The sequence below is a fragment of the Hippopotamus amphibius genome, chromosome 5 (genome assembly GCF_030028045.1).
Source record: "Hippopotamus amphibius kiboko isolate mHipAmp2 chromosome 5, mHipAmp2.hap2, whole genome shotgun sequence".
Taxonomy (NCBI): Eukaryota; Metazoa; Chordata; class Mammalia; order Artiodactyla; family Hippopotamidae; genus Hippopotamus; species Hippopotamus amphibius.
The window spans coordinates 4,943,331-4,970,995 of NC_080190.1; the positions used below are offsets into that span (position 1 = coordinate 4,943,331).

General features: G+C 44.9%; 1 protein-coding gene across 1 annotated transcript; it reads right to left on the bottom strand.

Moving 5' to 3' along the window:
• Positions 1-24,982: 24,982 nt before the first annotated feature.
• Positions 24,983-26,674, bottom strand: FOXI2 (forkhead box I2). Its single transcript, XM_057737265.1, has 2 exons — positions 26,179-26,674; positions 24,983-25,425 (listed from the first exon to the last, which is right to left on the bottom strand). The coding sequence occupies exons 1-2, from the start codon at positions 26,672-26,674 to the stop codon at positions 24,983-24,985; spliced, it is 939 nt and encodes a 312-aa protein (XP_057593248.1).
• Positions 26,675-27,665: the final 991 nt, after the last annotated feature.

Here is a 27,665-nt window from a genome sequence, read left to right on the forward strand (position 1 = left end):
CACCACAAGGAAGAAGGACTTTCAGACTAACTGGTCCTCTAGGTCCTTCTTCTCTCCCAGGTCCAGAGGTTAGCATCTACAGCTTCAGGTATGATTGAAAGGGAAGGTACACAAGGAAGGACTTGGCTTAGCTGACTTTATTCACATGTACGATTCGTAAGATCACTAAAATGACCACAGCCTATTCCTGGGTAAGATTTGTGAATTTTAAATCAATTTTAAATCACAAAATGAGCATGTGGATTTAGGTCTTTGAGGAAGTGGATGCAATGTCATTTTTATTCTAGCTGGACATGAGTTGTTGTTCGTGTCTAATTTTTCTCTTGTTCTGACACTTTCTAGAGCAAGGATGGAGATAATGAGAGTTCTTCCACATTCTGTCACCTTTTCACACTGTCGACTTGGTGTGAAATTTTAAAGAAGAGCAAATGTCCGATACTAAGTATTGAAATGCTCTCAGGAAAAAGAATGTCCAATATCTTTAATTTCCAGAGAAAACAGAACTTTCTCCATGACAGGAAGGGACTTCTTCTCCTTGTCCCCTTGGTGCCTGAAAGTGTCTGTGACAGTGGGAAAAAAACCAATAAATGGCTTTGCAAAATGAAAGCTGGAGCCCTTCAAAGACAATAGCCTGCCCCAGTCTTGGCATGCTTTCCTACAGGCATTGAGTTTCCGTTGAAAAGTATCAGTAAATAATATTTGTTTTGTAGGTAAATACTGGGTTAGGAGGCTGAGGAGCAACAACTAGTTTGCTCTGGTTGTATGCAAATTGCTAGTCAAAGTGCAAGCCAAGAGCTCTGGCTGGTTAGACCTGTCCAGCACCACTGGGCTGAGCCTCTCCAAAGGGGATGTGTGTGTGTGTGTGTGTGTGTGTATGGCTGAGAGGGGGGCTGCAGAATTTAAAAATCATTGTCTCCGGGCAGATGAGTAGGGCCTTCCTCCCCTACCCACCCCCGTTCTATGTCTCTTCTCTCTTCCTTCCCTTATCAATTCATTAAACCTATGCAGTATCTCTCCAGGCCAGGCATAAAATGATGTCTTCACTGTTTTCTCTTTGCCTTCAAGTTGGGCTCCAAGCCTGAGTGACATGACAGCAGGACTGGCCTGTCACTACTATCACTGAATCTCTAGCCTGCACACATAGAGCCGCATATGCTAGACACTCAGCATCGGAGGTAGAGGGACGTGAATTGGTGACCTCATCATCATTTTCTTGATGATGCAATGGAGGTTAAAAACTGGCCCTTTTTCTTTGGCTCAGCCTCATAGAGTGAGTGAGGCAGAGCTTGGGTGTGCGTTGACAGTGGGCCTCGGTCACCTGCCCCCCACCCCCACACACTACTCCTCAGGCTACAAGAGCATTTTTATATCTCATACATTTATTTTGGGCTTTGGCTAATTTTCCTTGGAAAGTCAGGTTGAGGGTGAGCCGAGCATTTGCACACTCTAGAAGACTACATAGAAGTTTTATTTTTCTCTGATGTAAAAACCATCCACAAGAGCCCCGTGAGGCCTGGTACAGCTGGTGGTTCCCCAAAATCATCAGGGTTCTGAATATCTTCCACCTTTCTTCTCTACCATTCTCAGGGGTCCCTCTCATCCTCATGCTCTCAGAATGACTCCCAGGGCTCCAGCCATCGTGACTGTATTTCAGGCAGAAGAAAGAGGATGAAGACAAAGAACAGAGGGCAAAGAGGCAGTGCGCAGCCTGAACATGCCCCTCCCTACCCCAATTTTAAGATTTTCCCAGACCTTCAACAAACAACTTTTGATCATATTTCATTGGTCAGCACTTAGTCACAGGGCTACCATATTTCCACAGGTTGATGAGAAATGCAGGTTTCTTTTTTTAAAATCAGCTATGTTTCCACCTCCTCCAATAATACTGAGATCTTTAAAGTAAAAGGGCATGTTAATGATTATGAATATGATTACCTCCATTTTCAATCGAAGCACTTAATTGACGAACATTGAGAATGAAGGCCTATCACCAATATACCTAAAACATATAACCCACTAAATTAAAACACATTTGACAATAAAACCTTGGGGATTTTTGTCATGACTCAATTATATATGCAGTTTTAAATTAATTGGGTGACATTGCTGGGTATTTTTTAATGGAGATATTGACTTAAAAAACAAAGTTAGAATTGTAAAAGTTTAAAAAATACATTGTGCTTCATGTCTAAGATTTATTGCATTTCATATGACTTCTTGTTAGAAAATGATTAAAGAAACCTGTAGTAGAATGCTGTTGGTCAAAGGGTCACTGAAACTTTAAATTCAGATCTTCATTCCAAAGGTGGAGTGATGTGGTGGTGAGAGTACATTTAATTATGTGAAGAAGAGGGCTCTTCATGTTTGTGTGCCAACAGCCGCATTTTTATTTTAAAAGTTGCACTTATTAAAGTTCACCTGTATATAAAATTTTAAAAGCCCTGAGATATGTTCTACATTTAGCCATCCGCTATTATTTAGACTTAGATTTACAAAATAGAACAAAAGACTATAAAACAGCATTTTAAACAATTCACACTTGCTTTTCTCAGCTAATCTGAGTGATTTTTTTTTTTTTTTTGGTACAGAGAATGCATTCTGATGACACACTGTATTTAAAACTCAACAAGCCTGCACTGAGTGCCTCCTCTGGGCTCTGGGAATAGAAGGCAGGCAAAGGAGGACCCTACCTGGAAGAGCTGGCTGCAGTGTAGGCAGGAAAGCAATGAACTGAAGGGTTCTGGAAATGGGTAGCATAGCACTGCATAGGGGGCACCAGACAGTATTCCAGAAGATTCCAGATGGATGCCAGCAACTGCTTTCTTCCCAGGAAAACAGTGATTCTTTACCGTCCATGTTGCTGTGCTTAACCTCCATGCATAGGTGCTTTCCTGGTACTTTGGCCAAAGCTGATAAAACCAGAAACTGGTGACTGAGTAGAAGGCAACCCTACATGGAGTTTCTTACCAAAACTCTGCAGCAGTCAAAGCTTCTCACTGGAAAGTGGTATGAGATGCAGGAGCGTAGATGGTAGTTAAGATATTGACAGGTGGAAGAGTAAGACAGTTTGAAATTAAAAGTCATATCCATCTCCCGGCTCTGACCCTTGCTAGCACATGCCTAACTGACATATAACATCTGAAAAATACCTTGAAAGAACCTGTACCTTTGGGCAAATTAATCTCTACTCTTAGATCCTTGTCTGCACAATTGGTGATGATTTGTTGGAAGGATTTAATAGTATCGTATCATTACAGTGTGTATATCTTGGTGTCTACCTCACAGAAAGTGTTGAGCCAAGGATAACCTGCCTTAACCAGGAATGTTCATGGACTGAGAGAAGATGGGTCACATGAACTCACATGATGTCCAGTGATGCTGAATGACTCTCCTAGCTGGATCTGTACTCAGCCTGATGTACTTTTCACCTTGGATGTGAGAGAATTCAGAAGGGATGAATTGCTGATGAGGACATAAAAATATTTCCTATTTTGTTACATACTCCTGTGAAATCTGGTAGCAAAATTCTACTTAATGATACTTTATATCAGAAAAGGAACACACAGATTAGTTTTAAACAAGTAAAATCACATCAAATGGCCAGAAAATATAATATAATAAAAAAATTATCATTGAAAAAAATTACTGAGAAGTCTTTTACAACAACAAAGGTACATTGTAGAATAAGACTGTAACTGTCATTAGTCTTTATGTACCAAATAACATATGATATCATTAGCATCAGTGTACATATTATATATAATGATAACAGCATTAACACAGTAAAAAAAATGAACAGAAACACAATAGCAATGGGAGTGTTAAATAATCTCAATAGCCTATCACAGACCTAGCACACAAAAAATAACAATTGATATGGACAATATTTAAAACATAATTGATAAAATTACCTACTACATATATCAAACTTTATTCCATTCTACCTAATGATGAACACATTTGTCTTTTCAGTGCCTGTGGGGTGCCATTAACAAACACAGACTATATATTAGGCTACAAATAACATCTCAATAAATTCCTTCCAAAATGTAAAACAGATGCAATCTCTCTGACATAATGAATTATACTTGCAATTTTTAACAGATACAAAACTAAAAAAGCTCTAGAAACTAACAATAAATAATTTAAATAATTGAAACTTCAAAAAAAATTCTCAATACTGGCAGAGAAATTAAGTAGTCATGCAAATCCCTACAGATAACAATACAAAGAATGAGTAAAATAAAAAAAAAACTATTTAAAGACATTAGAAAGAATCTAAAAACAAACTGAAGCTAATTTCAAAAGACTGAAAATGGAAGAGATAAACATGGTGAGTCTGTGGCTCTCACTGGAGCAAGGGTGCTGTCAACCCCAGGGCTGGAGCTATAAGAAATGGTGGCTGCACGAAACATAATTTTACTTCCCGAGAACGGAGTTCAGAGCCAGCTGGGGAAACAGCTGAACATTGAACATGGAAATTATGGCCATACAAGAACCTCAGAAAGAATAAGACATAAATTCAGAGAATAAACCTCAAAACCTTGACTGACAGCTACTTATGCAGATATAGGAGAGACCCTATGAAAAGCAACTAGAGGACAAAGGAAAATAGATTCTTGAGAGATAAGCTATGCAGAAACAGATTAGTGATTTTAGTGCTTTTATTAACAGCATGCATTCTGTAAGCATGAAAAGACTGAGTGGCAGAAAACTGAAGCTGAAAGGGCTTAAAGTGTCAGAGTACAGAAGTCAACTTCAGCAGAGAGGCTGAAAATTAGAAGATAATTTCTAAAAGCAAGAAAATCACATAGAGTTTGACCCTTATCTCTGCTCAAATTTCTGGCTGACCACCACATTTCAGAAGCATAGGGTCAAACCTATAAAAGGAGTAGAGGAAGCTATAAGAATAGGTAACAGCAGCTGTCTACTATGTGGAAATAGAATTTGCAGCTTGAATCCAGACAAAAGCCCAGTAATCCTCAGAAGAATATGACAGAATCCAGAGTCATTATCACACATAATTTACACTGTCCAGTTTTTAACTGAAAATTACTAGACATGCAGAGAAACAGGAAAGTGTGATCCACACTCAGGAAGAAAAGCAGTCAACAGCAATAGACTTCAAGTAGGACAATTTATTGGATTTAGCAGACAAGAATGTGAAAACACCTGTTATAAATATGTTCAAAGAATGAAAAGAAAAACATTTAGATAATTGGAAAAAATATGCTAGCAATGAATGGATAGAGAGTTTCAATAAAAAAATGAAAACTATAAAAATTTTGGAGATAAAGAGTTTGATACTGAAATAAAATTTTCCTAGCTAAGTGCAACAATACTTTAGAGGCAGAAGAATCAGTGAACCAAATCAACAAAACTATGTAATCTCACACAAAAAAAGAATAAAACATTGAAGAAAAACAGAGACCTGTAGACAATATGAAGTGGCCCAATAGATGTGTAATTGGAATCCCAGGGGAAAAAAAAGAGAATGGGGTAGGGAAAAATCTATTTGAAGAAATAAATTTGATGGAAGACATTATTTTACAGATTCAAAGAGCTCAACAAACTCCAAGAAGTATAAACCCCACAAAAATAATTTCTCCTAAACATTCCAGAGTCAAATTAGTGAAAGTCAAAGGTAAAGTAACAATCTTGAAAACATTCAGAAATAAAGGCATGCATCACAGACAGAGGTGCAAGGATAAGACCTATGGCTGACTTCTCGTTCATATACATACAGCTGATTCACTTTGTGGTACAGCAGAAACTGGCACAACAGTATAAAGCAATTATACTCCAATAAAGAGCTTAAAAAAAATGGAAATGGGAAAACATTGGAACAACATATGCAAAGTGCTGAATTTTTTAAAAAATTGCCAATAATTAAATAAATAAGTATATAAACCAAACCAAACCAAAACAAACACATAGATACAGAGAAAAGAGCAATGGTTACTAGAGGAGAAGGGAGGAGGAGGGAAAACAAAATGGGTAAAAGAGATTAACTGTGTGGTGACGAATGGGACCTAAAGCTTTGATGGTGAGCACATTGTATTGTAGACAGAAGTCAAAATATAATATTGAACACATAAAACTTGTATAATGTTATAAACCAAGAAACAGATAAGCAAAATTTTAAAAGAGGTTGATATCCAGTGAAGTTATCCTTTCCAAATGAAGGCAAGATAGAAACATTTTCAAAATGTTTTCAAACAAAAATTGAGACAATCAGCCACAGACATGTTAACAGCAACAAAATGCCAAAGGCGATTCTTCAAGCTGAAGGGAAATATCACAACCAACATATTTATCAGAGGAAGGAAGACTATCAAAAATGTTAAATTCATGGGCACATATAAAATATTATTTATATATTTTTTCTCTTAACTTTATTGAAAGATGTATGACTTAAAGTAACTATGGTAGCACTGTATTGATGGGTTTATAACATCTATAGACTAATATATAAGATATCAATATCTCTAAGATTGTGGATGGAGATAAACAGAAATATATTGTTTAAATTTCCTATCTTTTACCTAAAGTAACTCAATATTAACTCTAAGCAGTCTGATGTATGTTTAAGATGTGTATTGTAATCCTTAGAGCAACCACTAAAACTAATGCAAAGAGACATCTACAAAGCCACTAGATGAATTAAAACCAGGGTATGAAAATGCCTGCTGAACACATACATATGTACACAAGGGAATGAAGAAGAGATGAAAAATAAACACACAAAAAACAAACAGCAAAATGGCAATCTTAGATGAAACATCAATAATTAAATTAAAGGCAAATAGATTGAACACCCTACCATTGACAGGATAAAATTCAATAACCAACTATATGCTGTCACAAGATTTTTACTTTGAATACAAAAACAAACAGACTGACCTGAAGACTTGATAAAGACATACCATGAAAATTTGAAACAGAAGTGGCTACATTAATATCACACAAAATGGACTTAAAGACAAGGGATATTACTACAAAGAACACTTTTTACATCAAGGCAACATTAATTTACTTTTTTTTGCCATGAAAAACTTTTTCTTGTGAAATCAAATTTATCAATGTTTTTCCTTGGGACTTCCCTGGTGGCGCAGTGGTTAGGAATCTGTCTCCCAATGCAGGGGACACAGGTTTGATCCCTGGTCTGGGAAGACTCCCATGTGCCGCAGAGCAACTAAGCCCATGCACCATAACTACTGAGACTGCATGCCACAACTACTGAAGCCCGAGCACCTAAAGCCCGTGCTCCACAATAAGAGAAGCCACAACAATGAGAACCCTGAGCACGGCAACTAAAAGTAGCCCCCACTCTCCGCAGCTAGAGAAAGCCTGCTTGCAACAGCAAAGATCCACCACAGCCAAAAAAGAGAAAAAAAATAAAAGAAAATCTTTTACCTTATTGATTGTGGATTTGAGTTTTCCCCACTCAACCTATATAGACAAGTATCAACCTATATAGACAAGTGTACTTATGTTTTCATCTAGTACTTAAAAGTTTTCATTTCTTAAAAATATTTACATCTCTGATCCGTTTCACAAGCATTGAAAAAGTAGAATAGTCATTAGAAATTTTTGCCTCAAAATATAGAAAAAGTCTTGCTTCGGTGCAAGTGAACTCAGCTAATATTTGTTAGTTAAGAGTGATTGTATTTTCACCTGCATTTAATTGGTAAATAATTAGCATGCAGGTTTTGGATATGAAAGCAAAACTCTCCAAATATGCTCTCTTTTCACCATCAAATGGGTGGGAAATTTCACAAGGCTGAACCAGCTCAGGTTCCTTACAGCTTTCTTGTTGAGTTAAAGTCAGCAGGAAGCTGCTGGGGCATGGTTTGGGAAGGATCATTTCTGGAAAAGACAAGGCTGTGACTTTGGTTTCCCAGCATGGCCGTGGTCATTGAGTCCCTCTTTGGTATTAGTAGCTTCCAAAGTGTCTCCCGTAACTGTCCAGCGGGTGATGTGTGGCTCTATGCTAAGCCCAGCCCTAAAGCATGAAGACGTGTCAGGTTACACAGTAGCAATGAGACAGACAGACTCCCATAGGGGGTGAGGAATCTACACTGGCTCTCTTGATTCCAAGGGGTTTCCGTGTCTGGCTTTTCACAACTATAATTTACTAAAGGCACTAGTGGGATCCTGGTTAAGTTTCTCATTTTATGAAGAACTCACAGTTCATATTTTTGTCTTTTTATAAAACATACTTTCAGGATTAGAATACACAGGCACATATTTTATCTATCTTCCATCTTTTCTGGCTCTTAGATCAAGATTTACTGCTCTGTTGTTTCTTTTGAAAGCCAAGTTGATTTGGAGAGTCATAATTATTACCAAATAACGTACAAATAGTATACTTGTCTATATGGAATTTATGTATAAATAATAATATATATAAATCATGTGTATAAACCACAGTTCCTGTGACATGCAAATGTTAGAACATGTGAGGATCTTGCAGTCAAAGTCACTGATTCAAATAGTTTTAATGTGATACAGGCACCGAGCTTGGGGGGAGAGATGTTCTTGGAACATCCTTCAGTTACACGATGCTTTAGTGGACGTACAAACAGATGTGTACTCTAGCAATTAAACTGGAATTTGCCGTTCCTCATCTCTGGGAGGTGGGCCTCCTTTGAGGTGTGGTGGAAAGGGCCCAGAAATCAACGTCTTGCGGCTGAGGCCAGAGTCCTGGTGTGGCTTCTTTTAGGCTAACTGCTCAGGCAGGGACCAGCCACTTAGACTGTCAGCCTCGACTCCTGCATATGGAAGCTCATGACAAAAAGATATGAAGATCTAAAAAAATGATACAGGGAATTCCCTGATGGTCCAGCGGTTAGGACTCCGTGCTCTTTCACTACTGAGGGCACGGGTTCAATTCCTGGTTGGGGAAATAAGATCCTGCAAGCCTCGAGGTGCGGTCAAAAAAATTTAAGAAAATAATAATAATAATAATAATAATAAATGATACAAATGAACTCATTTACAAAACAGAAACAGACTCACAGACCTCGAAAACAAATTTACGGTTACCAAAGAGGAAAGGTGAGGGGGAGGGATGAATTAGGACTTTGGGATTAACACACATACATTACTATATATAAAACAGATAATCAACAAGGAAATACTGTAGACCACAGGGACCTCTACTCAATACTCTGTAATGACCTAAATGAGAATAGAATTTGAAAAAGAATGGTTGTAAGTATACGTATAACTGAACCAATTTGCTGTACACCTGAAACTAATACAACGTTGTAAATCAACTATACCTCAAGATAAAATTAAAATTAAATTAAAACAAAAGAAAAGAACCTACCTACCTTAAGGCTTTTTTGTGGGGCTCAGATGCATCATTTATGTATAACAGGCAAATCGGTCTCTTGGTTGTGGGAGGACTCAATCACACTATTTGGGTTCAAATCCCAGCTCTACACTTGGTTGCTGTGCCATTTAGGGAAGTTATTCAAACCTCTCTGTGCCTTAGTCTCCCCATCTATAAAGTAAAGACAGCTATAAGTCCTACTTCTTAGGGTGTAAGGGTTACACAAATTCATTGGTAAGAACTGGTTAGAATAAAGTCTGGTACGCAGTATGTGAGCTATTATTATTACAAAGAAAGACAATTTTAGAAATGTTCTGGAATGGCAGAATAAACAATTAACATGTATTGTGCCCAAGTACCAGGCACATTCCAGGTGTTGCAGAAATCAGTCTGTCGAGAAACCAAGCACCACACTTGGAGGGTTGGAGAACTCAGGTTTATTAAGCCGGAGGTTCCAGACGAGCTAACGCTCCAAAGTTCTGGGCCCTGAGCTCAGGGTGAGCTTTACTTCTATAGGGGTCAGGGCACATGGTTACAGTCAGCATTGGTAGATTGGTTACTTGGTTTACAGAGCACAGAAGTTTCTAAACAGAAACTTACAAGGGCAGGTGCAGAACATTCCATATTTAGCAAAACATCTTATGGTTACATTTGATTGCTAGGTTATCCTGTGTTTGTTTTTTGGTGCAGCAAGCATATTTTACAAAAGCAGAATGAGCATGGGAGTTATTTTTAGCTGAGTGCAAGTTTCTAATTTTCCTCTTCACAGGTACTTTACGCATATTTCCTCACTCAATTCCCAAAGAATTGCTATGAGGAGGGGAGAAAGAGAGACCCAGGGAGCTTATGAATTAAATGATTTCCTCCAAATAATCCTGACAGTGAACATAGAGCCAGTGTATGAAGCTGATGCCCAGAGTCTATGCACTGGACCGTAACTCTTTCCAAAAGCCACCACTTCTGTATAACCCCCTCTTCACTAGGCCAGCCCCTCCTGGCACCATAAGCATCCAACCCTTTGCCCTGGGTGTCAAGTCCTAACTGCCCCGAGGACTCAGTCCCCGCTTAGCCCTCCAAACTATTCTTCTGCCAACCCATTCTTCTGCCAACCCATGCTGGGCACCTGCCATGCAGATCTTCCATGTCCCTGAAACATCTCTTCTTCTCTTGCTTCCAAGTCTTTGTACTTTCCTGCTGCCCAGAATACTTTTACATTCTTGTTCAGCGTTTTATTTAAACAAAAGTACAGGTCACCAAGAAACACAGGCAAAAGGCTTGGAAAACAATCCCAAGGACCTAAATTTCTTTTGTTTGTTAGTGGGCTGTGCTGAAAATTGTCTCTCTCTACAAGAATAAATAGACAAGGACACAGAATATTTATTACTCAGTGGGCTAAACGCAGAAAGCTGTTTATCTGAATAATCAGGTTGAAGCCATGGACTTAAGTAAGAATAAACCTGACTGTCCTTTGTTCTCTATCATTAATTAGAAATTCTCTTCCGTGTCCCTTGACATTCAATGTATGGAAGGAATGACTCCCTGAAATGTCAAAGTATTTTACGACAGAGCCAGTTTTAATTTCTTAGGAAAATAACCTTTCAAGCAAAGGCTTATGCTAACTCTGAAGTTGGTAAAACATGTTCTAGAAAAAACAGTATGAAATCATTAAAATGTTTATTCCAGGATAACAGGATATGCAGTGGTAGTTCATAGAAGATGCCTGTGATTATTGAATTACATTGGAAGTAAACACACTCGACTTTTATCTTTTCTTCCTTTGTTCCTCTGAAAATGGGACTACACCCTGGGAACTCGCTGGCTGGTGAGGAAAAAATACACCCACCCTCAGCTACCTGTATTTAAAATGCCTCTGAACGTTTCGGATGCAAACGTACCAGAATGCTGTCTTGCTCCCATCCCCTAAATACCAGGTCGGAGACAGTTTTATGAAGCTTCCAACTGTCACTCCCAGAATGTGAAACTCTGTCTGCGCCCATCTGCTGATGGGTTATAAAGAGCACTTCTTCCAGACAGCACCGCCCACGTGCCCTCAACTATGAGTACTCAGTTGTCAAGCAAATGTTTTCTGACCACCTACTGTATGCCAGGCTGGGTTCCTACCAGGGCTCCAGGCTTTGAAAGCCATACACAGTCTCTGTCACATATTCTTCTTTGTTTTTGTTTGTTTGGCTTTGTTTCTGACTCTCTAGAAACTTAAAAGCCATTCATAGCTCAGGGCCATACAAAAACAGGCAGTGGACTGCTTTTGGCTCCTGGGGATATTTCAAGGTGATACTGTGATAAAAAAAATCCAAACACAGCCCACCCTCAAAGAGTGATGGAGAAGGATGAGTCATTTATGGGAGGAAGTAAGGGTGTTGTGAAAACAAAGTCTCCAGGGCCAAACCCAGACAGGCTTCCTGGAGGAGGGACACTGCCTTTGCAGGGTGACTTAGGGCATTGTGAGGATGATGGCAGTGGGCACACTGGGAGGAGGACTGGGGCCAAAAAAGCTGCAAAGTCGGTGAGGCAGTAGAGAAAAGGAACGAGTAAGGCCCTATATGGCTGCACTCCATAGACTGAGGGTATCAGTGTGGCCGGAGGAATGACGGAGACTTGCACGGTGTTCATCAACGTGGGTTTAAAAGGAAGAAGGAGCTACTGAAAAGTGTGAAGCCAGGAGGCCAGGAGTCATCAGCCTGGGGCTGCAGAGTTGGGTGGATGGAGGCAGCCACGGAGGCAGACGTGGTCCAGAAGGAGGCGGCGGAGGGATGCAGAAGAGAGAGGATGGGGCTTGGGCTGAACTTGGAGCCTGCCAGCTCACCTTAGGCCAATTAGAGGCCAGGGAGGATGACTAGGAGGTGAACCAAGACCCTCTTCTTATAGGAGAATTGCTTGGAGAGTGGGGAGAGGGCCTTTGAAATCAGCCTGGGACCTTTCCCACAGCCCTTGGGACCTTTCAGAGATGAATCGAGTCCCCATGGTCCCCTATCACCTTAGTGATGGAAATCAAGGTTCTGCTAACAGACAAAAAAGTGCCCAAACCCTTATCTTGTGTTTCACTGAGAGTTCACCAGCATGTCCCAAACGTGGGTCTGGGGGCCTAAAGAGTAATCAGCCTACTTTGTCTACAGGGAGTTGACAGTCCAGTTAGGGAGAGAGGCAGGCAATGTAGCCACCATACAATAAAGAATAACATGAGGTTAATCATTAGTTTTAGGAAGAAAGTGCTGTGGGAGGAGGCAGAATGATGGTTTGATGGGAAGGCAGCTTCCCAAAGGCCCTGGTGCTTGAAGCTGGAAAGGCTTATTACCACCTCTTCTAAAGGAGTGTTTCACAGTTTCCTGGACACCCTGACTATTTCCAGAGGTGAATGAGGTGACCTCTGTTTTGGGAAACCAACCTTGGCCACAGTATGAAGCACACATTGGGAAGAGGAGTGACTGGTGGGGCAGAGAACATACCTAATTTCAGTTGGTGTCTTACTCACCTTGATGAACTTGGCTACCTGTCCATCCTTTTGTGCCTCGAAAGTCAGGCAACTGTGCGAATGAATCTTCCCCTTCTTGTACATTTTCCTGTCAACAGCAGCCTCTGTCCTGAGTGCTGGAGGGCGTCGCTAACAAGCCCAAGTCAGAGAGACGGGAGCTACTTGGTGATAATGAGTCCCATTCACTACTGAGTGACAGTAATGGCACAGGGGGACTAATGACAGATTTTCCTCCAACAGGGAGCTTTGTGCCCAGCTGGTTTCTGATGAGGCTTGAAAGATACTAAGAGCTCATTAAAACACGTCTCCCAGTTTTGTGTTTCTGCTGTGTAAAACTTTGAAAGAATCAGGTAGATTTACAATGGATAGAAACATGTAGACTTCTAGATTTTACTTTTTTTGGTTATACATTTGCTGATGAAATGTGCAGAAACGTGCATGTGATTCAGCTGAACCTCTGATTATGCTTTTTGCAAATGTATTTCCTGCAAAATTATGGGATTGTCAACATGATGCTGAACTGGGGCACAGGAGAAGGACCAGCTCAATACCCTTTCACATTCTACACTGATTTGAGGTTCATTTGTGGCCTTTCTGGAAAAACAGAGACCCTAAATAAAGAGACAAATTTTATGGCTAATGGAGACCACCAGATGAAGTGGGACCCTCTTGTGATTTCACCCCTGTAGTCCCTGTAGGTGGTGGACCTGAGTTCTTTTTTTTTTTTAAAGAACTTTAATTGAGATACAGTTAACATACAATAAACTGCATGTATTTAGAGTGTACAGTTTGGTATCCCAATCTCCCAATTTATTCCGCCCCAACACTCTCTGCTTTCCCCACTTGGTTGGACCTGGGTTCTTATAGGAAACATTGTTTTCAGTTTCATTGTTAGAATGAATTACTCTTGCTGATAAGCTTCAGTGAGGTTGAAACAGTGAGGCTGTGCCCAGAAGAGACTTCAGCTGGGAAGAGACATGAAGGAGAGGCTTTCTGAACAACTTTTTTGGCGGCTTGTCTGATGGAAGAAAGTTGGGTTAGAGGGAAGAGAGAAGAAAACTTAAATCTGAGCCTCACGCCGGCCCCACTCCAACTCTGCCCTGTCAGCAGCACATGACATCTTCATTGGACTGGGCATCTGGGTACCTGCACCACTGCTGAGACAAGCAAAAAGTTCAGAAAGGCTGCTTTTCAGCCAGCATAGCTGAATACAGCTACCCTAAGTGTTTCATATAAAATTCAGTTTAGAGAGGTTTTCGTAGTTATAGACTTTTTATCTCCACTGTTTATCAATTTATCTGTAAGTTAAAACAGAGGAGAGTCTTCAGAGAAATGATGTCAGGAGAAATAATTTTTAAAAATATTTTATTTTTATTACATTTTATCCCTTCCAATTTCAAGAGAACAATAAAACTTGATCATATATGTAATCCGATCAGATTTCTCACTGTAAACGTGTAGAAGAAGCTTTACGTTCCATATCATGATTATTTTCAGTTAAATATCTGAAGCCAGTAGGGGGCAGTTAGGAAAGAATTTTGCCTATCAGATATCATCGCCGGAAGCGGTGTTGCACCATCCGCCCTGAATTACCTCTGCAGATATTCGATTCTTAAGCTTGGCTGAGTCTGGGTCACGTAGTGACCCCTACAGCCCCGGTGGGGAGATGTATCGCTTGCAAAAAGAAACAGAGGAAGATTTATCCAGTGTCTGACTGCCGGCTCATCATTCATACAGAACTCGAATAAACACACCTGTGAAAATTGCCTAGACTGGTTGAAATTGGAGGCACATAAAAATATTAATGGTAGTGGTTGGAGACCCTCTTCTCCAGAGAGGCTGTCATGGGCTGCTTCAGCGGAAGCACGTAGTTCTGAGCCTGGAACGAACAAATGCTCGATACTGGGAGATGCCAGGGCTGAATCAGTGAAAACACATGAACCAAGCGTCCCAAAGAACAGAATTCCAGCTCCGCAAGACCTGTCCCTGGGAAGGTCTCCTGCGAGGTTAATCTGGATTCTTCTCCCAGCATCAGTGCCATTGGACTTGATTTCTAGTCCTTTTCCATGTCAGGTCTGTGGCGAGGCCATCTCGTATTTCACTGCCATGGTCCCCTACTCAACTGATGGAACCTTAGGAATATGGGTCACACGTTCACCCCCACGTTGCCCCCGCATCTAACTGCTGTCTCGAGACCCTGAAGTCTTTGCTCACCTGGTTTCTGCTACCAGGGGTGCCTGCCGCTCAGCTCACGTGCTGAATCTCCACTCGACCTTCTGGGGTTCACAACAAGCTCCCTCATGGTGAAGACTCTGCCGGGCCACAGGCCACCATGGAGATGGCAACACCCCCTCTCGTAATGTCACTGGCCTCCTGGATTTACTTACTACTTTTTCTGATGCTCCCGAAGGCTGTTAATGTAGAGTCCCAAGTATACACCAAGCACTCAGTCAAAGTCTGTTGAGAAAATGAATGCATAGATCTGTTCATAATTTTGATAAGTTTCGTTCAAGCCCCTCCAATATAACATCAATTCAGTCCCAAAGTAATTAATCTCCCTGGTATTTTCCCCCTCTCAACTATTTAAAAAATAGCTCGACTCCAACTTAATTAACCAGAAGCTGCTCTCTATTGTTTTATGAGGCGAGTCTGACTAGACTTTAAAACGCATTAATGGAGGGTGTGTTTATCTTTCTTTTCCATTTCTCAGTGAACACACAGTTTTCCTTCATGTTGAGTCTTCTATATTTAAGTCCGATAATTTACTCGAGAAATAAAGACATGCAAAATGAGACGAACGAATGTTTAAAGATGCATGGGATTTTGTTTATTTTTCCCAAGTTGTGTTATTGGTTAATACAACATTCAGCTTGCTCAGTGCATTTCTCTGAGGCCGTGACGGTAAGTGTCAAGTGGGCAAAGGCAAACCCAGAAATCAGCCAGGGAACCTCCAGGCCAGGATGAAAATAAAAGTCAGTGATAAGTGCAGGTCCTTCCAGTTGTAATAGCAAGCATTGTTCCTGAGCAATAAAATCCCATTTTCAATTAAAAATTTCAATGTTCATGTTGGTGCTGAGTGCGGGAGCTCACATTTTTTGTGTGCAGTACCCTGCCAACTTCTCAGACGGCGAGATGTAAATAATGGAGGCCTGTTCTCGAAAAAAAAGTCACTTTTTTTAGTGGAAAAGAAAAAAAATATGAATAATCACGCCCTTAGGGTGTGTTATGGTCTGAATGTCTGTGTCTCCCCCATTATTTATATGTTGAAATCCTAATGCCCAAAGCAATGGTTGTAGGAGGTGGTAGAACCCTCAATGAATGGGATCGTGCTCTTATAAAAGACCCCACAGAGTCCCCTCACCCCTCCTGCATGGAAGGTTAAAGAGAAAAGACTTCTATCAAGAAATGGGCCCTCACCAGATACCAAATCTGCTGGGACCCTGTTCTTGGACTTCAAGCTTCCAGAACTGTAAGAAAGAAACTTCTGTTGTTTATAAACTACCTTGTGTGCGATATTTTGTGATAGCAGCTGAAAATGGACTGAGACAGAGTGTCAGATGTCACAGAAAGTGTGTGTGTATGTGAGTATGCGGAGAGGGGATTTAAACGTGGATATGGAACTGATTCATTCTGTCTGGGAATTGTGGTAAGATCTTTAAGGATTATTCAGGATGTGGTGAGAGATGGGGAGAGAGAAAGGGCACTCGGTGGGAAGGGAGTGGCCCTGGCACTTTGAGGTGGGGATGAGTGGGAGGAGTTACGGTGGATGAAAATGGAAGTGATGTAGGACCAGATGGTAAAGGACCTTGTGATAAAGTCCAAATGGTAAGAAATTTGGGCTTTATCTGATGCTCATGGTATTTTAAGTATGGTGGTACCATAGGCAAAGGATTGGAGGCCATTCAAGTCAGGAGACTATTGGAACACCCTAGACAGAGATGGTAGAAACCTAAGCCAAAGTTGTGGCAGTAAGGATGGAGAGAAAGCCTCAGAGTTAAGAGCTGTCTAAGAATTAGGTTTGTTCACAAAATAGACGGACATGGGGGAGGGCGTGGTCTGGTGTCTCTGTGGACCATGGTGAATACAAGGCTAACAGTGGGCTTGGTGGGGAGGCACTGAGGTTCAGGTTGGCAATGGTTGATTTCTTTTATTATTGTGTAGTTTTCTCCTTTATTCATACCCATATATGTTCACTTAAATTCTATTTTTTATTAATGTTGCTAAACCAGTTTTCTTTGTATTAGAATTGGCCTGCTATTTCTATCTCTTCACTTTCAATTTTCCTTGAGGTTTAATTCCAGGTATATTTCTTATCAGCAGCATATAGTTAGATTAAAAATGCATAAATCCTGTCCTCTGTTTTTATTAGAGCAGTTTCATCATTTGCATTTACTATGATTAATTATGCATTTGGGCTTATTCCTACCATCTTATTTTGTGTTTGCTCTTTATTTTTTCCCACTCCCCTTCTATCCTCTGAAAAATGTTGGCAACTTTTTTCTGTAAAAGTCGGATGGTAAACATTTTAAGCTTTGTGACCAAAGGTCAAAATTGAGGACATTTTGTGATACTTATATAACAAGAGAGAAAAAAGACATTTCCACAAACTTTTTATTGATGACATTCAACTTATAATACATAATTACAACAGAACAAAATTGAGGACAAAAGCTAACAGTCTTAAACAAGTTTATTTTTTCTGGACTTTTTCTGGACTCCTTTCTTCAACTGCAGCTATCAAACCTGATGTAATGAACACATTGTGAGTAAACAGCTTTTCTTGCCCAGAAACTTACTTTGTCTGGTTGCAGCCTCATTTTCATTTCCTATTTTTGTCAAAAAATTCTGCTGCAGTGAGCTAGCTTGTTATAAATTTTCTAATTTTTCTGACCATCGCTGAATGAGGAAGGGCTTAGTCTGATAATGGTGATGAGATGATGTAGAGCATGTTCTTTTTTTTAAAAATTAATCAATTTATTTATTTATTCATTGGCTGCGTTGGGTCTTTGTTGATGTGTGCCGGCTTTCTCTAGTTGCAGAGAGTGGAGGCTTCTCTTGTTGCGGAGCACCGGCTATAGGCACACGGGCTTCAGGAGTTGTGGCACGTGGGCTTAATAGGTGTGGCTCACGAGCTCTAAAGTGCAAGCTCAGTAGTTGTGGCTCACGGGCTTAGTTGCTCTGTGGCATTGTGGGATCTTCCCAGACCAGGGATTGAACCCATGTCCCCTGCATTGGCAGGAGGATTCCTAACCACTGTGCCACCAGTGAAGTCCTAGAGCGTGTTCTTTAACATATGTATGGTGTCACTGCCTGATAAGCACGGTGCCTGGTCATCTAACTCCATAACAGAATAATCCACCCTTTATTGTGCCTTAAAATTATAACATTTGAAGGCCATTTTTTTTTTCTTTCCTTGTTTTGATATAATGGGTATGCATTGGCAATATAAAAAAATGTCTTGGAACATCGACATACATGGTCCTTAAGATGCAGGGCTACCCCTGTCGCTGGGATCTGCAGTGTGTGTGGCCACGAGAGCCACATCAGTCTCTAATGCAGCTGTTGTCTCCATCGCAGCATCAAAGCAGCAGTGGATGGCACACAGCTGAATGTGCAAGCTGTGTTCAGCAAATCTATATTTTTGCAGACATTGAAATTTCAGTTTCATGTAATTTTTGCATGTCATGAAATATTCGTCTCTTATGTTCTTTTTAAAACCATTAAACAATGTAAAAGTACTCTTTGTTCATGGGCTATACAGAAACAGGTGGTGGGCCAGATACGATCATGTTGGAATTTCCTGGCTGTAATTTTTTTTCCCTCTTTCCAGTCTGGATCCTATAGATTGTATTTCTATTCATTTAATGATTTCCCTTAACTTTAAAAATTATAGTATTAAATTCTATTTTATAATAAAGTCGTGTATCTATTTTTTAAAATCATACCTACTGAATTGATCTTTTATATAATAAAGTCCAAAGTTAGTGATGTTTCCATCCTGTGTCTGAGCTTTCCTGGGAATGGGACACAACGGACTAACATCTCTAGAGCAGAATTTGAGGACAGAGAATGTGGCGTTTCTCCGCTGCTCCCTTCCCCCCCCCCCCCCCCCCCCGTTTGTTACAGGGCAGGCAGTGCAGACCGTGGGAAAACCAGGGACTTTGGAGTCAGACTAGTTTAGCTTTAAACCTTGGTCCCCATCACCCCACCCACCTTGGGTGAGTCACTTAACCTCGCTGAGCCTAGTTTTCTCATTTGTAAAGCTAAGTTAATACCGACTTCCTTGGCTAGTAGCTTTTAGTAGCAGTCACCTTTAAAATCCCTGCCGGCGGTGGGCACTCAGTACCAGAGCATCATCCCTGATGACCCAGGCTGGCAGGGTGCATCTTAGCAGGATTCCTTTCAACTGCAGCGGTCTGTGTTCCTACATTCAAAACCCCAGCTCTGCAATTTTGCTCTCTCTTGAGCAAATCACTTATTCTATAGCATGTATGAAGCCTTTGTTTCGATTACCTCTGAACTGAACATCTCCGCTTCACAACGCCCACAGCCACCATGTCCAGATTTATGAAAGCCTTTCCAGGGGATGGTGAGCAGGGCACATGTCTCAGCATCGGCTCTTGTCATTCTACACCCAGTTATGCTAAAAGTCTTTTCTACTGTGGATGCCCCAAAGGGAGCCACGCTGTTGCTAGGTGAATGAGCCCAGGTGAAATCTGAGCTGGAGTGGGATTCCTCCTGAGAGGTCAGAAGAATTTGGAAACATCCATCTTACTAGTTACTTGAAAATGTGTGACTTTTTCCTGTTATAAATCTCATTTTAATTTTGTGCCTGCAGTAATGCGTACATATGATATGTGTACTAACAGACTTACACATTCAAACTCAGAAAGTGAAGAAACATCCTTGCGAGGGATGAAAAAAATTCTTGCTAATGAAGAAATATTATTGTAGATTCTTATGTATCTTACATTTCTTACATGTCTTTCATGTATTATACATCCTAGCTAGGGTGTTGTAGAAAAATTAAAGCAATAATGCGTGAAAAAAAAATTTAAGCGCAATATATCTCTTAAGAATTGCATTACAAATAATTCTTTAAAAATTTTCCTCTTTGCTTCCCTTATAATTTCTTTCTAACATTGCATGGTTTAAGGAACGTGCCACCTTGCTTTTAATTTTCCTCAATTAAAATATATGATGATTTATTCTTTTAACAGAAATTTAAAAATAATAAATCAAACAAACCAAGGTAAATAAAGCAGCAAGGCCATCCTGTTTCACTCAGGATCCCAAAAACTGCATAAAGAATTAAGCTCCAACTTTTCAAGAATCCTGAAATAGAAACCTTTCATTAAAGTATTAATTCTACTTACTCGAAAAGTCCATCTTCCCCTAAACCAACCTGCCCTTAGGCTTCTAGGACTAAAGTGTTAGCCCAGCAAAGCGAGGTCCAGTCAAAGGGCATCGTTTGGTTCAGGTGGAGAAGTTAATGTCTGCCTTAGGCAGGGGCAAACCGCCAGTGCGTGCAGGAGTGAGAGGCGGCCCCAGTGATGGATTGTTGGGACAGATCAGGGGCCCCAAGCCAGGCAGACAGCTGAACACTTCTAGAAGATGCAGTCAAAATTATCAATTGTACACACACTCTTTGCCTCTCCCCATCTTTTAGTCTCGTTAAGCCCAGGCCCTGTGGGAGGAACAGAGAAGCATGACCCAATTCTTGTCCTTAAATTCTTCCTGCCTTCCTGGAAGCTGAGCCTCGTTCTGCACGATGGGATAGGGGTCTGGGGAGAGCACAGGTGGCAGGGAAAGGCGGCCTGGAAAAGGCCCAGGCATCACTGGCAGATACGAACTCACGCCTCTGAGAAAGGTGTGTATGTAGCTAACCGCTCACCAGGGTGTGGCCATGGAGGTGTCAGCCTGGATTCTCTATGACGTGGTTTGTATTATTACAATTGCTGTCATGTTCAAGGTGAGAAACTAACCAGACGTTATTGGCCTCATCTCCCATCACGTCTCTGACTTTTCCTAAATGTAGCTCCACACCCCTTCTGCACAAAGCCCCCCAGCGCAGAGCGCTCTTCACGACAGTTGTCTCCAGGGCTGTGTCTCATTCAGTTTTGTATCTGGAGGGTCCAGCTGAAGCTCTGGCTCTATACAAGGAGGAATCAGGCCTGTCATAGGAGACGAGGAGGCCTATGAAGGGAGGGAGAGTGTATGGAAAGCTTAGGGTACAACTCGGCGCCCTCACACACGCATTCATTCATTCATTCAACTGCTACCCCCGGGGTGTCTACAATATGCCTGGCACTGGGGATGTTCCTGTGAAATAAAGCAGGCGACTCCTCCCCACACAGACCACAGGAGAGGATGGAGGTGACTACCCAGGGCCTTCTGGGGGGTGTGATGCAGTCCATCCAGGGGCCACAGGAGCAGAGCAGAGGGACACCTAACTTGGATGTCAGGGAAGGATTCCTGAAAAGTGAGCTCTCTCTCAGACCTGAAGGATGAAGTTAGAGGCAAGGAAGTCAGGGGCAGGTGGTAGTAGGTTCTTGCTGACACAGCTCTGAATTATCTGTGGCCTCTGAGAAACAAGCCACTTAATCTGTCTGAGCCTCAGTTTCTACATCAATAAAATGGGGGTAATAATAATTACCTCCCTGGGAGGTTGTGAGGGCTTAATGGCTGATGATGTCCATTAAGCATCTAACAGAGTCCTTGTCATCTTGGTGTACAATCAGTGTCGGATGGATGCATGGGTGATTCTTGGGGGTAGAGGAAACTTCAAAGACTCATCAGTTCAATTAGCTCCATATTAAAGAAGGGATACAACTCTGAAACTTTTTTGGTGAAAATCTAATTTAATATACTATTCATTCACCCTCTGTGAACTGAATGAAACTCAGAATATTTCACATTCTTTGTGTTCAGACCCTGATGAGAGTTTACCAAAGAAAGCCGTTTACTGCAGGTGCCAGGCAATTAGCCTCGAGGAATGTTGTTTAGCAAATTTTACATTAGATTAAAGGAGAAAGAGTTCCCAAAACTTCGACAAATGGATGCAGGGGTGCACCAAAGGAATCCACACCCAGGAGCCTCGGGGAAGGGCCAGCTCTGGTCCCCTGAGTCGCCATCTCCTGTGGCCATCAGCTGATAGATCTTCTAATAAGAGGACAGCCTGTGTTAAAGTTCCTGAATGATGCTGAAGAGAAGGGAGTGGATGACATTTGCCCCAGGCCAGGGCAGTGCTCAACTCCTGGCCTAAATCACAATGAAGCTATAAAGCTGAGAAAGCAACACCGCGGTAATTGTGTGTTTACAAATGAGACGTTTATGGACTTGATCATAAAGTCATTGTTTTGGAGCCAAATAGGCACAGTCCAGTCTGCAGCTATTCCTTGATCTCTGCCTCTCCCATTGGAAGGAGGCTTTGGAAGAGCAGCAACGGCCCAGGGTATTCACTGCCGGGCTTAATGCAAAGCCAGGTACAGAGCTGACCCTCGAAAGAGTTACTGAACACGTCATATTCCATCAATACTACTGCATTCTATGATGGTTGCATGTGTTCCTCTCCATCTGAAGTCAAACCCCGAGTGCAAATGTGATATTCTCACAGTATTGTTTGAAAATACTACTCCTTTGAGTAGCATGGGAAGGTGCTGTCATTGATGGCTTTTTCTCCCTGCTAAGGCTTTTTCTTGAGGATCCTGGCAGAGATATGGCTCTGTGTGTGTGTGTGTGTGTGTGTGCAAGCATGCGTGGATACGCACATGTGCAGGTGCACTTCTGAGTATGGGCCATGGAAAGGTCTATCAGGAGTCCTTTTCAGTTCTCATTAGATGAGCTTCTGGAGATCGCATCACCCTTTGACTCAACTTTTCTATCTGCAAAATCACAATGGACTTCAATCTCTTGTTTCACTGAAGAGTTACAATAATTACTGTAAGGTTATTTCCCTGAATAAAAAAATGTCATGTGATTACACTGGATACACTTAGGAAATTAAAGATTAAAAGTTGAACATGAATATCCCAAGGGATATTCTGAAAATACATCCAGACATGTAGAGCCATGGAGAAAGGATGGTTTCTGATTTCCGAATACCCTGCACTGTCAAACCTACTTTAAATTATGCATTTCTCATGAAGAGTCCGTCTATTTGGTTATATTGTCACCAATTAATGGCATAAAATGTGAATGGATGAACCATTTTTTAACCATCAAAAATTGATTTTTAGTCAGTCAAACAAACTAAAAGTTGAAAGATCTTTTTGAAACTTCTTTTCCCTCCATTTTAACAGGAAAACCATTGTTGGAAGGAAAAAAAGGCAGCTTCATACCAATTTCTAATGGCATGCAGCTATGATGTGGACTGTTTATATACATATCAGTCAATTTTCTGAAAGCTCCATTAATTGTAAAAGTGTACATTGTACCTTCTCAGTGTTGTCAAAATTATTTTTTAAAATTTCTTTTCTCCAAGTTTTCTGCAAATGCATAGTCTAAACTGAAAATGTTGGAAATAGTGGTGGATTCTTCAAATGTATAGTACAGCAGGTACATTCATGTTACAGTATGCTGGTGATTATTTTTAGCATTTTTGTTTATTAAATAGGCTTGAGAGAAAATTCTTTCTTTTTGTAAGGTGAGGATTTTCTTTTTCTGGTTTTCTTAAATTGTACTACATTTGGGGAGTGTTTTCCCCAAAGAGATTGTGTGTTGGTTGTAGGTTCGCCTGGGCATCACATATCACAACAGGGGAGGCCCCTGCTCGCCTTCCCGCAGCCCGGCAGCACAGAAGCTGTCCATGCTGAGGAGTCTGCAACTCTGTGCCTCCAGAAAGGCTCAAGGAAACAGAACCAGGCTCCAAATTCACCCCAACACCTGGCTCATCCTCCCCATGCCCCAAGCCCTGCCCCTTCCTCCCTCTCTAAGGAACTGACAACGTGCGCTGCCCCCCTTTCTAGAGGTGGCAGCTGCGCTGGGCCCAGCGGTCAGATTTGGAGTTCACCTCGGAAAATCTCGGAAAACCCACACAGCCTCCTGGAGGCGGCAGCTGGGGCTCAGCCTCTGGAAATCCTCTGCCCTCCTCCAACTTCACAGTGTCCTCTCCCTGCTCTCTCCCACTCCCTCCCCCCAGTGCAGGGAAGGTGGTGCACCTGCCAAGTGCCAGCCCCTCCAGGAGGAACCAAATGACCCCTGGGGCCCTGGGGTGTACCTGGGCCAAAAGTTCTCCTCCCAATAGCTGTTGGCTCCAAAGACAACCTTCTGGGTAAATACAAATCGGGGCGGGGGCCTTAAATTTACACTGAAGGCAGCTGCTCAGTGCAGGGGGTGGAGGGCGTTGGGGCCCAAACTGGGGGATGAGGAGGGGAGAGGAAAACAAGAGTGTGGCTGGGTGGGGGCAAACCTAAACCCTCCTGCGACTCGGGGTGCTAGGTACTGCTCCTGTGGTCCCTGGGTGCCTGGTCCTAGGACAGGGTCAGGGAGGCAGGGCTGAGTGGCGGGAAGGAGCCGGTGTCCCCAGGGCTGCTCTCCCACAGCCCTCCTCCCACCAGCACACCTCTAGCCCTCAGGAAGTCCCTCTTACACGCATCCAGTCCCGAGGGTCCCAGGGTCCCCTCGCTGGCTGCACACTCCCGCAGAGGGTGGGGGGGAAGCCACTTGGCCCCACTGGGGCTGCTCCTGAACTCCGTGGGCCTCCCTGGAGCACCAGGGAAAGGCCCTGTACCCCAGGTGGGCCAGGCCGGAAAGGAGGAGAAAATCCGCCCCAGATGCGCCCAGGTGTCCCCACTAGTACGTATAAGAAGGCTCTTTGGGGTGGGCCAGGTTCCCCTCGGGAAAGCTGGGGTGAGCGCCAGCCTGTCACCCCTTTAAGGTGGAACCCCCAGGAGTGTGGGCTGGAGGTCCAGGCCAACTGGAAGGACAGGGGGAGTGGGGAGCGCCCACTCGCCCCACCTGGATGGTCGCCTGCCTGGGTGAGGGGTGCACGACAGGCTGGCTGGGTTCCCTGCATCCCGACCTGGGGCCCTGCACTCCCCGCGCTGCCCTGATCCCCGTGGAGCGAACACTTGGGGCTGTTGCCGGGAGGGAATCCGGGGCTTGAGCTCAGCGTCCCTGGACACCGCACTCGGGGCAATCCCCGCCTCCCTTCAAACTTCGGTCCCTTCCCGACTACAGACGAAGTGACCGACGCGGAAGCCGGTGGCCGCCGTCTGATGGCCAGCGGCGAAGCCGGGCGCGGGGCCGGGGGACTGGGTACCGTGGGTGGCGACCGTCGTCGATCTCCCGAAACAAAAGTCACCCGCCAGGCCCCCGGGAAAGGTACCAAGGCCTCCAGCCAGGGCGCCCATGGCCGAGGCGAAACTGGAGAAGCAGGAGGCTGCCTCGGGCGCGGGCGGGGACGACGAGGCCCGCAGGTCCGGGGAGGCGGCGCCCAGGGGCGCCAGCTCGAGCGCCTTGGCTCCGCCCGGGCTCCGGGCGCCCGAGGGCGCGGCCGCGCTCGCCTCCCCCCTCCTCTTCCTCTTCCTTCGGAAGTTGCCGTTGTCGAACATCTTCTCGCAGTTTGGGTCCAGGGTCCAGTAATTACCTTTACCTGCGGAAAACGAAAGGGCCCAGCTCAGAAAATCCGGGGTTTGACCGAGGTGACGGTGAGAACGTGAGAAATGGAGGTCGACTTCAGAGAGATCCCCCCACAGGCCCCTCCATGAGCCCTCACCCCCGCCCCAAACCTTGAGGGGGCACCTTACCGGATCTGGCCTCCACGTTCAGACTGGGAAGAATGTGGGCATCCCAGAAAGACCAGGGAAGGGCGACCCCCAGGAAATACAGAGCCTCGCTAAGGTCAAGGCCAGAGAGAAGACCTATGAGGTGCAGAGCTCTTCTCTGGCAGTGGCTTTGCCGGTAGAGCGGAGCCCACCACACCAGGCCCCTCCGCAGGCTGCAGGGCTTCCCAAAGCGGAATCTCAATTGTCTTAATCTTCGGAGTAGCCACCGTCTTCCCCATTTTATAGCAAAGGACACAGGACCCAAGAAGTGGCTCCAAATGTGGCCTGGCAGGCCAGCTCTCCTGCTTCTTCCTTCGCAGGAGGGCGCCGAGAATGAGAGACTCTCCTTGACCTAGACCTGAAGTCAGGGCTGCGGGGTCTGCTGGCGTCCTCGTCCTCGAGCTCAGTCTGCGGCCAAGTACGCGCCTCCTCCCCACCCTCCTCCCCATCTGGGCCCCCTCGGCTGCGCAGGGAGGACTGGGTTGTCCAAGGCCGCCCCGTCCCTAGAGGGCCAGCAGCCCGGCTGCCGCTGCGGGAATCCGCGGAGTCCTGGACGGGGCGGGGGGCTGAGCTTCTGTTACCTGGGTCGTCCTCGTCGCGGGGCACCTTCTTGAAGCAGTCGTTGAGCGACAGGTTGTGGCGGATGGAGTTCTGCCAGCCCGCCTTGCTGCGCTTGTAGAAGGGGAAGTTGCCGGCCACGTACTGGTAGATCTGGCTGAGCGTCAGCTTCCGCAGCGGCGCGCTCTGGATGGCCATGGCGATGAGCGCCGAGTACGAGTAGGGCGGCCGCACCAGCCTCAGCAGCTCCTGCTGGCCCGACAGGCTCAGCCACGCCAGGTCTGCGCCCGCCAGGCCGCCCGGGGCCCCGAGGAGCGGGCCGGGCGCCCCGTAGGGCGAGGCGGGCGCGGGGCCCGGCGCGTAGGGCGCGGAGCTGAGGGCGGGCGCGTTCAGCCACAGGCGCGGGCCGCCGCCCGCCGCGCCCAGGTCTCCGCGGCCGTAGCCCGCGGGGTGCGCGGCCGCCCGGGCCTGGCCGTGCGGGGCCGCGCAGGGCCCCGAGCCGTCGCAGTACGCGGCCATGCCCAGCCGCTCCCGGGCCTGGGCGCGTGGCTCCGCGCCGAAGCTCATGGGCTCCCCATCCAGCGCGGCCGCCGGCGGCCCGCCGCCCTGCTCCTCCGCCCTTTAAATGCCGTCGGGGCCCGGGCCCCGGGCCCCGGGTGAGTGTCGGCGGCGGGCCCCCTCCCCCGACAGCTTTGGGGGAGTAATGTCTCCATCCCCGCCCCGGGCTCAGTTTTCCGCCCCGCCCAGGTCCCGAAGCGCTTTTGAAGAGCCTCTCTGGTAACGCCCAGACCTTGTGCTGCCTGCGCCGCCTCGGGCCGGAAGCTTTGCCTCTGGCACCCTGGGCCGCCAGGGATCTCGCCGATCCCAGCCTCCTCAGGCCTCTAGAGCCCCGCAGCCCCGGCTGCCCTGCACCCTCCGGCAGGTACCACGACTCCCGCAGGTCCCCAAGGTTTCCGAGTGGGATCCCCGTCCAACGCGAGGCCCTCTTGCTCGCCCACCGGGGACTCGTGTGTCTTTGCGGACACCGAGTGAGGAGCGAAGGGCCGCTGCGCGCGGCGGAGAAGGCGAGGGCCCGGGGGAGGGCCCGGCCGGATGCGGACGGTGGCGCTGGAGTCGTCGGGAGTCCCGGCGCGCGATAAGCTCGAAGGCGGACCAGACTCCCGCAAGGGTGGAGACACGGGAAGCTCGGAGGCCCCAGTCATCCAGGGAGCCCGAGATCCTGCCTGACCAGTGGCGTCGGGCACAGGGTGCAGTGGGTGGCAAAGCCCCCTGCTGGCATCCCGGGACGCCTTGAAAACAGGGACCCCCCCCCCCCCCCACCCGCCGCCTGTGATGTGCCCAACACGGTCCGGCGGGCCCTGGCTCCCCGGCTCAGGGCGGTGCGGAGCCTCCGCAGCAGCCCGGCGGAGGCTGATGCGCGGCGCGGGGAGGAGCAGGGCCTTCCGGACTCCGAGTTCGGCCACTTGCCCTCGCGCGGAGGAGCGGTGATCACGGTTCAGGGATGACAAGA

Coding starts and splice junctions, on each gene's coding strand:
- FOXI2 (XM_057737265.1), bottom strand. CDS start 26,674: ATGGCCGCGTACTGCGACGGCTCGGGGCCCTGCGCGGCCCCGCACGGC. Junction 25,426..26,178: donor CCGCGACGAGGACGACCCAG/GTAACAGAAGCT, acceptor CGTTTTCCGCAG/GTAAAGGTAATTACTGGACC.